At 43.0% G+C, this 12,367-nt stretch overlaps 1 protein-coding gene across 1 annotated transcript in view; it reads right to left on the bottom strand.

Annotated features, from left to right (window-relative positions):
• Positions 1-12,367, bottom strand: part of ipo11 (importin 11) — a 106,387-nt gene that overhangs the window by 42,911 nt on the left and 51,109 nt on the right. Inside the window, exons 17-22 of the mRNA XM_079161658.1 lie at positions 10,659-10,694; positions 10,475-10,513; positions 10,233-10,349; positions 7,653-7,766; positions 4,480-4,595; positions 2,992-3,068 (exon numbers count right to left, since the gene is read on the bottom strand). Coding sequence (XP_079017784.1) covers positions 2,992-3,068; positions 4,480-4,595; positions 7,653-7,766; positions 10,233-10,349; positions 10,475-10,513; positions 10,659-10,694 — 499 coding nt within the window. The remainder of the gene's footprint in view (positions 1-2,991; positions 3,069-4,479; positions 4,596-7,652; positions 7,767-10,232; positions 10,350-10,474; positions 10,514-10,658; positions 10,695-12,367) is intronic.

A 12,367-nucleotide genomic window follows, 5' to 3' on the forward strand; every position in this document is an offset into this window, starting at 1 on the left:
GCATGATTGTTGAATGTAAAATGATCCTCCACTCTTTTTCGTGTTCAGTGTTAAAATGACACCGATTTTAAAACTGTGTGCTAATGTGTTCTGACCCGTGACCGTACCTTTCATCACAGAAGCTTTGAATTGATCTGTTTAATACTTCAATTGACAACCGTATTTACATTCAGTGCAAATGAACGTGCTTTAAACACGCTCATGTTATGTTTTCACATCAACAGAAGAGACGGAGACACAGGGAGAGCGAACGACGGGTCAAGAGAGGCCTTATGTTTAAAAACAAGGGATAAGAAGATGATAAAGGAGCTATTAACAAAGTGGAAGAACAGCATGTCACCACACTCCTACAGAGTTTATTTGGGGATGAGAACCAGGATTTGGGTTCGTTCAAGTCCACTTGTTACAAAGGTTACTAAAGCTGTGAAAATAGAGAGATGACAAACAGGTGGAGATAGAAATGTGGTCTGAACCGTGATTCACTGAGGCTCGAAGATCAGTGTTGACCTTGAAAGCAGCGGCTGAGAGGAGAACCTCGGATTGGTTCAAAAGTCATCCTTGATATGATCGATAGCTTCGTAACAGCTGACAGATTCGGTGTTTGAATCATTTTCTTGATTGCTGTATCAGTGAAATAGTTAATGATATGGAGAATACCAGCACAGATTAAAATACATTAAGGATCTTAATGTCTCTCAAGGACACAGGAGAACATTTAAAACTGGAAGATACTGCGGTGAAAACTGCTTAAATGGAGTTCATGTTTTCCTCATGAATCTACAAATCTGACTCACATAAAAATAAAAAGCAAAATGATGGGAAAAGGGACAAAAGACATTGGACTATCATTTTGAGTTTTTTTTTTACTTTACTAATGAAATGCTGTTAGCTTGTACCTGGAGAGATGTGAAAGCTTTTTCCTTTGCGTTGCTTTAATGTGTCTGTCACAGCTGGAGAAAAGCATTTCCACTGAACCAAATGTTGAAAAAAGGAGAGAATCGCCCGTCTGCGTAGTAAACACAGGTGGTGATAGTAATAGTTGGCAAAATCGGGTCACAAAGTGAGTTATTTCCATGACGTACTCTAAACCACGGTGGACATGGGCACAAGGTCCTAACACATCAGGCTGTGTTTACAATGAGGTACTCATGCTTATAATATATAATAAAAGGTAACAAATCAAGTAAGGTTGTTTTCCCATAGACTTCTATACAATCTGCCTTCTTTATGCAACCAGACGAGTCGCGCCCTGCTGGCATTAGGAAGAATGCAATGTTTAAAGCACTTCTGTATTGGCTTCACTTTTCTGAACGAGCGGTTGCCACGTGCTGTGAACGTAGCAGTGCAGTCTGGGTATAGTTTAGGCTATTTGGAGGTGAATAAATGCTACAACTTCTCCAGACCCAAGCCATGTTCCTGTGCCTTCCCTGCCACCTGCTGAATACAGCGAAGCGGGTTAGCCCCGAAGTTAGCAACAACTTCGACACCAGGCCCACCTAAAGTGGACTGACCTTTAATGTGGACCCGCTTTGGTCATTTCAGTGACGACAAGCTCTACCCACTAAGATACAGACGCCCCGCTGTCGGGCTTCAAGTGATGCGTTTGTGTTCGGTAATTCAGAGCACGGACCAGTCGGCGTTGTGTGAGGAGCTACTGGCGGCTACAGACGGGGCTTAGGTGTGTGCGAGACGACGGAGACGACACAGAGAAGCGACTGTTTGTTCAAAAACAATGGCTGCTCCTGAGAAGATTAGCGTAGATGCTGCGATAGCGTCGGTTAAATCTGAACTGAGTATTTCTTCATTGGAAGAGGAGCAAAGAAGGGCACTAAAGACTTGTCTGTGTGTAATTGCCTGTGAATGGTCTCAAAGTAAACCTTATTAGTTGTGCTGCTTTGTAAAAAATAAATAATAATAAAAAACTGTCTCCTTTACTTTTCGTAGCCTTTGTTCACCTTTTCTGTTTCGCACCAGATGAAAGTAAAAGGGCCTCTCTTATCTTTCCATCCATCCATGTCTGAAGCTGCTCAGAGCCCTCCACTGTGTAACCTTTATGACAGTAAGTCACTTTCTCATTAATTTTCCTGCCCTCACTTCCTGCATCATAACTTTTCATCCACCACCTGCTTGTTACATTTCACAAATCTCCTCTCCTCCATTCATCCATCTGGAACGGTCTTTCTGAGTCCCTTTGCTCTTCTGTGTCTCATGGATTCCCGATCCACACAACATGAAATGCTCCAGTAAGCCGGGCTACACACCTGTTCATATTAGTCTGACTCTCTCGTTATGTGCAGGAGCCTCAAATCAATACTGTTCCTCATCACACTGAAGGCCACACACCCACACACACCTATACAGACTACAGTAAGTGAGGTGTCCCAACGCTCCCGGCCTGTGATAAATCATCCAGCCAGTTCCATTCTATCTGCCACCACTCACAGCTGCCTTCAGACCCAGAGTTGTGGCACTGCTGCCTTGAGGGTACCGCAATGCCACATCTGTGGTCTTTGAATGCTACACTACCCAGAAGTGATAAAACGATGAGAGTTAAGTCCATGTCCGTGGATTGCATCAACTTTTCTGTCCTCGTTCTCTCGGCCTCTGTGATTTAAAAGTATTTGATCACGTAACGCTGGTGCGTTCTTCCAGATTGCCCAGCTTCTTCCCCTCTCGCTGTTTTGTGGTGAAATGCGTTCTGTGTCTCTCTTCTGAACCACACACAGAATCAAACGCATATCCCGTTACAGGAAGCCAGAATTTGACCGTCTGTTCATCAAACTGCAAATGCAAAATTCATCATAGAAGCACAATTCTATCGTGTTATTGCGATACCTTTCTTCGTTCCGACCACTAATTCAATTTACATGTTAATGCTAAACTCCATAAAGTGTGTGAAAAAAAAATACATTTGCATGCACATCACACACGCAAGTAGAAACACACATACACACACGTGCACGCATAGCAAGAAATCTCGTGTGAGCTCACCCAGCAAAGCTGACATGTTCTGGAAAATTCTGAGCAGCTCCGGGGTGATGGCGGGGCTGTTCGCCAAAGTCACCAACCTGCATGATGAGAGGGAGGGAAGAGAGAAGAGCAGGTGGAAGGTAAAGTAAAAAAAAAATACAAATTAGAAGAGAAACAGAGAGAGGGCAAAGGAGAGAATAAAACAGAAAATGGGAAAAGTTGGGAGACAGCAGAACAGAAGATATAGATTAGAGGTGGCAAAATAAAATGTGGCAGAGAGGTACAGCAGGACAAATTACAGAGGCAGAAAGAAGAAAAGAACATGGGCATCACAGAGGCAGAGAGAAATAACACATGGTGAAGAGGGTGTAAAAGGAACAAAAAAGGGGAAAGAAGGAGGCAGAGGAAGGCAATGTTAGTGGTTTGGCTCAGTGTAACGCAAAATCTGATAAAAAGAAACAATTCGGATGATTGGTTAATTAATCAGAGAGTATACTGACACAAAGTCGACAGTTTCACACATTCAGTTCTCAAACAAAAAAGAAAAAGTCCCATTTTATACAATCATATGGGCTCTTGTAACTTATAATGGGTTGGGTTTAAAAAAAGAAAACATTTTATATTAACAAAATAACTAATCAGTTCTCTACAGCAGCGGATTGTCAAAGTAATGTATTCAATACGATCCACTGACGTGCTCACTGCTACTAAGTGTATGTGTGTCTCTAAACTGAACAACCTTACTGAGATGTTATACTGAATACATATAGGAAACACTCAATGATCAAAAACCTCAAATAAAGGTTGATGGATTTCACCTACAACTACTCAAAAAGCAGAGCCATGCACGACTGATTGAATGCATGCTTCACAGACTAATAAGGGAAAAAACACAAGATCCGATATCAGATACTGAGAGGGCCACAGAGCGAGAGAGAGAGAGAGAGAGAGAGTAAAATCAGCTGATAAAAGATAAAAGAAAATGACATTGACTTTGTAAACACAGCAAAGGAATAGGGCATGATTGTTAATCAGGCAGAATAAAAGGCGGGACAGAGACATAAGACCGTGGCTTTGTACTACAAGTGCACACAGCATGCTGAACACTGCAGCACGCCACAGATGGAGAAAAAACACATTAAGAAGGGATGATGGGCAACCCGGCAAATTCTCCTCTGCTGAACCAAACCATTAGCGGTTGGAACGCATTTGCAAAAGTGAGCGTACTGTCACTGCAGCAGCAGATTCTTGAGATATCTTAATGTTGACCAAAACAATAACATAAAGGCAAGATCGTGAGGCGCATGAGGTTGACAAGAGACGGAGAGAAAGCGAGAGAGAAAGGCAGCTATAGTCATAGTATGGATGTCGTGTGTGCGCGAGAGTGGTCTGACATGCGAGGGAGGAAATGACATCACCAAGTTCCTCGTTAAAAAAAGAGTCTGCATCGGGGAGTTCTGTTCTATAATTTATAAATGTGTAGAGCATATGCAACGTGCAAGTCCATACCAGAGCTCCAGTCCATCCTCCAGCAAATACACATGCGGCGGCTGGGAAACATCGGTGCTCAGTTGGATGACAGGAAGAAGGAACGGGTACAGGTTCTTACATTCTGCCCCCAGGCCCTGTGAGAACAACCAGACGCAAAAATAAGTCAATGCCAAATTAGGAAAACCCGGGGGAAAAAAAGCAGACGGGAGGGCTTCAAGAACTGCAGTTTATGTGCTTTGGCGTAATGGGTGTTCCCCGACATTCAAATGCTCTGGCTCATCTTGACAGAGAGCATCCTGACCCCATGCCACACTACCTGCGGGAGAACATACCTTGTTCTTGGGAGACAGTATATAAGATGCATGTCTCACAGCAAGTACGCTGCAGGGCGTCAGCAACTATTCCCACTTTCAATAACAAGGTATCAGACGTGGTGGCTTTTTGTTCCTATGTTTGGCTGCTATATTCACGCCTTAAGGTGCAAAATCTGTTGAGGGAATTTTTATGTATATTTTATGGCTCTTTTAAAAACACCATGGGGCAACTGCACGATCTAGATCAATGTCTTTATGATGGTCATACCATAGAAATAGAACGAGAGGACGGACATTTAACCGTTAGCTGTGGTCATCTGACTCAAGTTCAGTTAAAAAAATATATATATATGTCGCTCGTCACTGTGCATGGAGCATAGAAACAGTGTGAGCTCACAGCTCTTTGGGTGGCAACGCTACACGTACGAGTCTCTGACCTTCCTGCTCTGTTGGTTTGGAGGGAAATGTCTGTTCTGCCCTCGTTCTATTTCTATCGGTCATACACATTCTAATGACATTTCAGATTGCACTGGGGTGAGTAAGAGATGATGTAATGTTCCTTTGGGAAGAATTTCTAATAAAGTGTAAACGCACAGGCCCATTTGTTTCACGTGTACTGGACGTAAGCATGTGGCTATAATGTCAGAGGACGATGGGGACGGTCATCTTGAGCTCTACTGTGCCACGTTGCTCTTTACTGACGTAGAACCACGGCCAGAGAGAGCGCTGCTGGGAACACAGTTAAAAACTCAAATCATTTTGAAAGCAGATAACATCAAACACAGTGGATAGATTTAATTACATTGGTTTCGTAAAGTACATTGAAGCTGAAAGCCAGAATACAACCTTTCTAATCCTCTCCATCACACTTTACTATACAGTACAGTACATAGACTCGGTCCCGATTGATTATTAGAAGACTCTCTCTTTGGAATAATATCTGGTCATCCAGTATTTTGTGTGCTGGATGAAATGTATGCGCTGCATTAACATTCTCCTGCTTCCCTCCTCATTTCTATCAGTGGGGAAAGTATGAAACAGTTGAACAGTACACATCTTTCTATTTTTACTGTGATATTTTCATTATTATCAGCAGACTTTATCCATTTGGCTACATTCAGTATACTCAACATACTGTGATAACTGATCATGATGACAATGTAGGGGATCTTCACCCTCACCTTGACAAATGTTGTTAGTTGCATTTCTATACGACACTATAATAGAAGATTCTATGACTGATTAACGCAAATTAAAAAAAAGATAAAATGTGCATCCACAGCTTACAGCTTACCAGTTGTTTTGTGAGTGTTATGTAACAAACCGTGCGTCTTAATTTGAAAAGAAATTATAATCTTTGAACTTATTTGAACTTTAGAACTTCAACCAGACTTTTTTTTTTTTAGTTTTCAATGTCAGCATTATATTAAAATCTACATTGGTATGTGGTTCCACGATTTGCTAATCCAAGCCCCTTCGGCTGTAGACCTTCAGTGCCTCCCACGGTTTGCCAGATGTGTACTCGTGTTAGTCTTTCAAAGGGAGTGTGCCTCTCATCACTGAGCGTTTCATCTCCCACTGTGAAGTAATGTAGCAGCAGTCACACTGAGGTCCAAATCTTTCTGCAGGCTGAGACAGGCTGCTCCGATGCTCTGGGGGAACGGAGCTTCTGTCTCAGGCTACTTTCTCTTAACGTCAGGGATAAAACGGATTGATATTGTAGTGAAATAACTGCAAATAAAGTATTATACAAGTTGCCCCACAGACAACAGAATCTTTATATCGCACCTGACGCTTAACACTGCTAAACAGCAAGAAAATAAACACAGGAGTTTTATACATTTTTAATCTGTGGCTCACAGATGACACTGTGAGCAACTGAGTGTGAGAATAACAAAGCGTGAAAGCCAGACAGAGCGTCTCCCCGGGTGGCCTTATCCAGTCAAGTCACAATTTCTGGCAGGTGAGGGCAAGGTGAAAATAAATAAATTAAAATTGTTGTCACAAATGCACCTGACCTAGGTCTCCCTAGCAGACATTTTGGAAGTCAGCTTAGGCAAAATGTGGCCAGACAAGTAAAACCACACTTCGTGCGGGATCCACAGAACAGTACCACCTGTCATCAAGTCCACTCACTATGAACAATAAACATAACACACTTGAAATTGAAGGATATTTGTAACCCACAGAGCCATGCTTTAAGTTGAACCTCAGTTGTATTCCCTGCAATAGCGTTCTGCTGCTGTTTGGCTTATTTCTATAGTTTTGTTAATGGGCTATTTTCTTGCGATCCCGGGAGAAATGAGAGCTGGCTCGCTGCAAAACAAAAGGTGAGCCAGACAAATGTCTGTTGTGGATCAAAAACATGCGAGTGGTGAGTTTGTTAAGGCAGCTGATTCAAGCAGTACATTTCTATCTGACATCAATGCCAAGAAAAGACTGGCACAGACACACATCTAGATCTGAACTGCTCAACAATGCTGTCTAGTCTAGTAACGCCTTTCACAGATGATTCTCCAATTAGTTTTTCATTTCCCTTCTAATCAACAATGTTTGGTGTTTCTAGCTTAATGGCATTTAAATTTAGGTAGTACATTTACGGGTTTGTTGTGCCAACAGGTGGACAGTGTAAAATACACACACACACACACACACACACACACACACACACACACACACACAGAAAGATAACAGCTGAACAGGAGAAACCCTGCAGCTGTAACGCTCACTGATGAGCGGCAGGTGGTGTGCATAGACATAACACACTCGGTGGATTCTGCTTGGCAGACTAGGACGATTCAGCGCTGAGACACTGAGCATCTGTGTGCCTTCGCTAACATTATGCGCTAACAGTTGAAAGTGGAGGGTGCACCATACCTGGACCAGGTGGATGAGTGTGGTGAGGATGGCACACCGAAGCATGTTGTGCTCTTCAGATTGCTTCCAGAGCAGTGGCAGGTACTGCACCAGACAGCCTACGTACGGCCGGATCTGAAGCAGAGGGGAAATGAAAAATAAGAAGCAAAAACACACACACACACCGCAAGATTAAAGCCAGCATCTTCCAACACAGTTCAAATATTTAACTACGAGTCTACTGTGGATGATAAAAGTCATATTTGGGAGCCGCGACAGGGACAATTGTGTTGTTGTCATTGTGAGTGTGAATTGTTCCAGTCTCAGATGCCTGAACACACTCAGAATCGACTCGAGCAGAGCAAGCTTATTTGGCCGGAAAGTGTGGTAACATTCGGTATACAGCATAAAAGAAAAGTGAGCCGCTACGCAGTTAATGTAACACTTCCACTCTCAACCAAAATCAGCTGCTTCAAAACATGCCTCAGTGGAACAGATGTGAAAAGAAAACACTGGACAGGCTGCTGAAAGTACAGAATATATTTTCAGTGATCTCTTGATGCCTCAACCTCACAGTCTGTGAAAGCACTCATGGAAACCGATCTGGCTGACACGACGTGTGTGTTTGTAGAACAGCTACAGCAACAACAATCAGAACTAAAAAGTGTGTAAAGTAACATTATCATTCTTCAGTATGCAATTTGAAAATATACCAGCTTCAAGAAAAAGGTGACGCACATGTCCACAGTTGATCTTATACCAACATATCTTATCTGAGCCCATGGGACCATACATACACTGGGCTGTATCTATTCTTCTTCTCTCTTTCCTGAGATACTTTCTAAACGTCTTCCACTTGTTTTAAACACTTGAAACATCTGGATGTAGAGACAACAAGGGGATGTCATCACCTGTGTAAAACTTCAAAATGTGACTGCACACTATGTAATTCAGGTGCAGTTGAAAAACGCACTTCAAAATGTTTTCTGCCCTTCTATTTTGGTGCTGACTCGTGCCAACCCCTTCGTATAGCCTGAAGCATCTATGTGGACAGGCGGCAGGCCCCACACTGTGATTTTTTTTGCTCCATTACACCTTTATAAAAAGGGTTGGATAGTGGCAGAGGGAACAGTAAAAATGAAATATCACATTCAGCCTTGAGGAGAAAGATAAAAAAGGGAGAAAAACAGACGCACAAACCAGCCTAGGATTACTTTTGTGACACTGAAAGCAGAGGAAGGAGCTAAATCTCATCATGTCTGTCACCGTGTTCATCTCAACACAAGCTGCACTCGTGGTTTCACTGTCTAGTTTTCACAGCAGCCGCCACTCTCTGTGGGTTTGAAATCCCTTGTGAGAAGAGTTAGAATATTAATGGAACTTCCACTGTCTCTAGAAGTTTAGCCAGGGCCAACGAGTGAGGCCGACTTAACCAGACTGACAGTTCACAAGGATGAAAGCCATTTCTGTGAACGATTCAAGTCAAGGGAACGTTTAAAAGAAGGTGCTTAACCGGATCTGAAAAGAGCCTGGAGGGGTCAAGAAGAAGGTCAGTTTTTAAGGGTTGGCAGTTAAGTGGATTAGAACGACTTATTGGATGCTCAGAAAATAATAAAATTCCATATGGCCACAAAAGCACTGCTGTGGCAGACGGGAGACTGTGTTATCGCGGTAAATGAGAGATCGCACGTCCAAACGAGGGCTGCCTCAGGTCTTGTGGTGTCTCAGAATGTGACAAATCTTAGCTAACTGTTGAGGACAGAGGATTATTTCATCTTTGGGGGTCTGGGGCTTGGGCAGGATGACGGATGGTTTGTATCTGTCTTGTGGGTTGTTGTTTTTTTACAGCTTCACGTCTCCCCTGCAGAGTGCGAATCGATGAACACAATTTGTGCTATTCTTCACCAAGCAGCTGCAGAATATATCTCCCCAGATGTCCAACCATAGACTGTATACAAGAAGGGGAGGTAGTCACCGTGACGCCTCCCATTGGTTTGTGGACTGCTCTTTAGAAGCCTCGAGTCATGTCGCCATCTTGGCTTTTTGCAACCAGAAGTGACACGAGAGGGTGGAGCTAAGCACGACTGAACCCTAAAAAAAGACATTTTGGGGCGATGAAAATGTTATAATTAACTTTCATAAACTGAACACAATGTGAGATGAAAACACGGACAACTCCCAGACCGGGCAACGATGCGGTAGCGAGCTGTCAATCACTAGGTAGCCCCGCCCTAAAGCACACCCTGTTTTATTGTCTATTTTACTGTAAATGGGAACATCATGCTGTATGGAAGAAGACTTGAAACTTTTGATTGAGACCATTAACTCATGTTTATAATGTTTACTGAGGTAATAAATCAAGTGAGAAGTAGAGTCATTTACTCATAGACTTCTATTTTACTAGAGGAGTCGCCCCCTGCTGGCCAGCAGAACAAATGCAAGTTTAGAGCCCTTCTGCATTGGTTTCCCTTTTCAGACCCGGAAGTTGCTGCCCGAGTCCAACACACGGGCTCAGTCATAGACACAGAGTTTGACTCAACTTGACTTCGAGAGGAAACGAATAGTTTCAAATAGTTGTATTTTTGATATCTCGAATCTCACCTGGATGTTGACTCTCTCGATGACACAGGAGATGACATGGAGCACCTGCATCTTAGTGTCGCACTCCGTCACCTGCTGCAACAACTGGAAGAGCAGCCCGAAGATAGACTCCAGGTACTAAACGAAGAAAGGAGAATTTAAGGGGGAAATGTATCCATTGAACACTGTGATATGTTTACCCTACTTGTCACTGAATTAAAAGCATACATAGTCTTTTCCACGTTAGTGATAGATGTACTCACTGGGAGGAATTGCTCTGTCCGGAACTCAAAGTCGTCAACAGGTGATCGTGAGTTAAGGATGAAATCAAACTGCTTAGGATAAGAAGGCAAGCAGTTCATCAGCACACTCACTAAAACATTCTTCATGTGCGTTGGCGTACCCAAGAACTGACGCCCTGGAAAATAACATAGGTACAAGAAGGATATTGAGCTTCAGGGTTGTAGCTGTCTCAATCCGCACCTGAGAAAATAACAGATACAAACAGTTAATTTTGAAAAGCATATTGAAATGAAGCCTTTATCAGCGCATCTGGATCGTAACATTAGTCAAAGCTAGAGAGAGAGAAAAGACTTACAGAGTTTGTTAGTGAACTAAGTGAAGAAAAAACAGACCGAGAGCAACAGAAATATAGAAATACATAAACATGAACAGAAGATTGCCACAGCTGCACATAATGCAATTCAACCAAACATAAAAAAAGAGACCACAGGGAGCTCTCGCTATAGCAAAAGCTTTTAATAGCTGAACGCAGCAGCCGTCCCCTCCACCCTCACAGATTCCAACAGTGCAATCTAGCTGTGTCAGAGAGACGGAGGTGGAAATGTCCATATTATGGTTGGATAAGTGAGGGTGTGTGTGTGTGTGTGTGTGTGTGTGTGTGTGTGTGTGTGTGTGTGTGTGTGTGTGTGTGTGTGTGTGTGTGTGTGTGTGTGTGTGTGTGTGTGCCTCACCACTATTCAAACTATGAAAGGTCTTTGCAAGTGGTGTAATGCCTTGGTCCTATGACCCATACCCTGGTCTTTCCAAGGGGCAATTAAAGTACTTTTTTTTTTCTAATTGCATAGCATAACCCCTTCTGCAGCAACCAGCCGGCTGCGGACGGACCCAGATACGGCTTCACTGCAGCCTTCAACCTCCAATCAGAAGCTCCAATCAGCAGCCTCTCCCTCCTCCGGCCGGGTGCAGAGCTCCACCTCACTGCTCCGCCAACAACACGGACACCAGGCTGCTGGAGACCTAGGCCGTAGTACTGGGTCCGCTGGCACGGGAGAACCAGAACCAGGACTGAGAGGAGCGGACTGTCAAAACCCTGCTGCAAAATGGGTTTTCTTAAGGGATTGTGATGCTCGTAAACTCGACTACTTAGGTCCACAGCGGCTGCAAAAATCAACAAGATGAATGTTCCTTGCAGTAGCTTTAAATTAAAATAAATAATTGCAGGGGAGGATCTCCCAGACCCCCAACAGAGTTTCAGGCTAAGCTCTGAACTTTCACATATTCAAGAAAGATGAGTTAGGGGCCATTTCATGTTTATTCAATTTATCTGATACAATTTTCAATGTTTGTTTGGCTGCAAAAGTGGCCCACAGGCAAAGCAAGTTCAGCATCCCTGCCCTAGATCATAATTATGTTATTTTGGACGACAGCATACATTTGCAGGAAGAAAATTTGTTTTCAATTCATAAATATAGCCGTATTTGTGGCTTAGTCGCTTATAAACACACAAGCTGTCTCCATTGAAGTGGTTGGAGTTGATCTTCATACTTTTAATGCCAATCACCTCACTTCAAAGGAACGTCAGCTTTCTGAATGTTACTTATTTTGCACCGTGCTCATATTTTTGTGGATCAAACCAAAGCATAAACTCAGTAGTATCACACTTCACTAGCTGGCATCGTTTCCGGATTTTGAAGTGAAAGATTTAAATACGTAGCAAGTTAAAAAAAATGACTTCCACATCTTTAGCGCACAAACTGCCACAGCGGCAAAGTACCATAAAAGCAAAGTTACTGATCTCAGCTTTAAACTGGACGACGACTCCGAGGCTGCGTGTGATGCCATCTGTCCAAAACAAGCAATAACACTGTAGTGATCAAACTTTAACATGGTTCTGTCAAAGGAGCGTATGTCAT

This window comes from Pholis gunnellus, assembly GCF_910591455.1.
Source record: "Pholis gunnellus genome assembly, chromosome: 6".
NCBI lineage: Eukaryota > Metazoa > Chordata > Actinopteri > Perciformes > Pholidae > Pholis > Pholis gunnellus.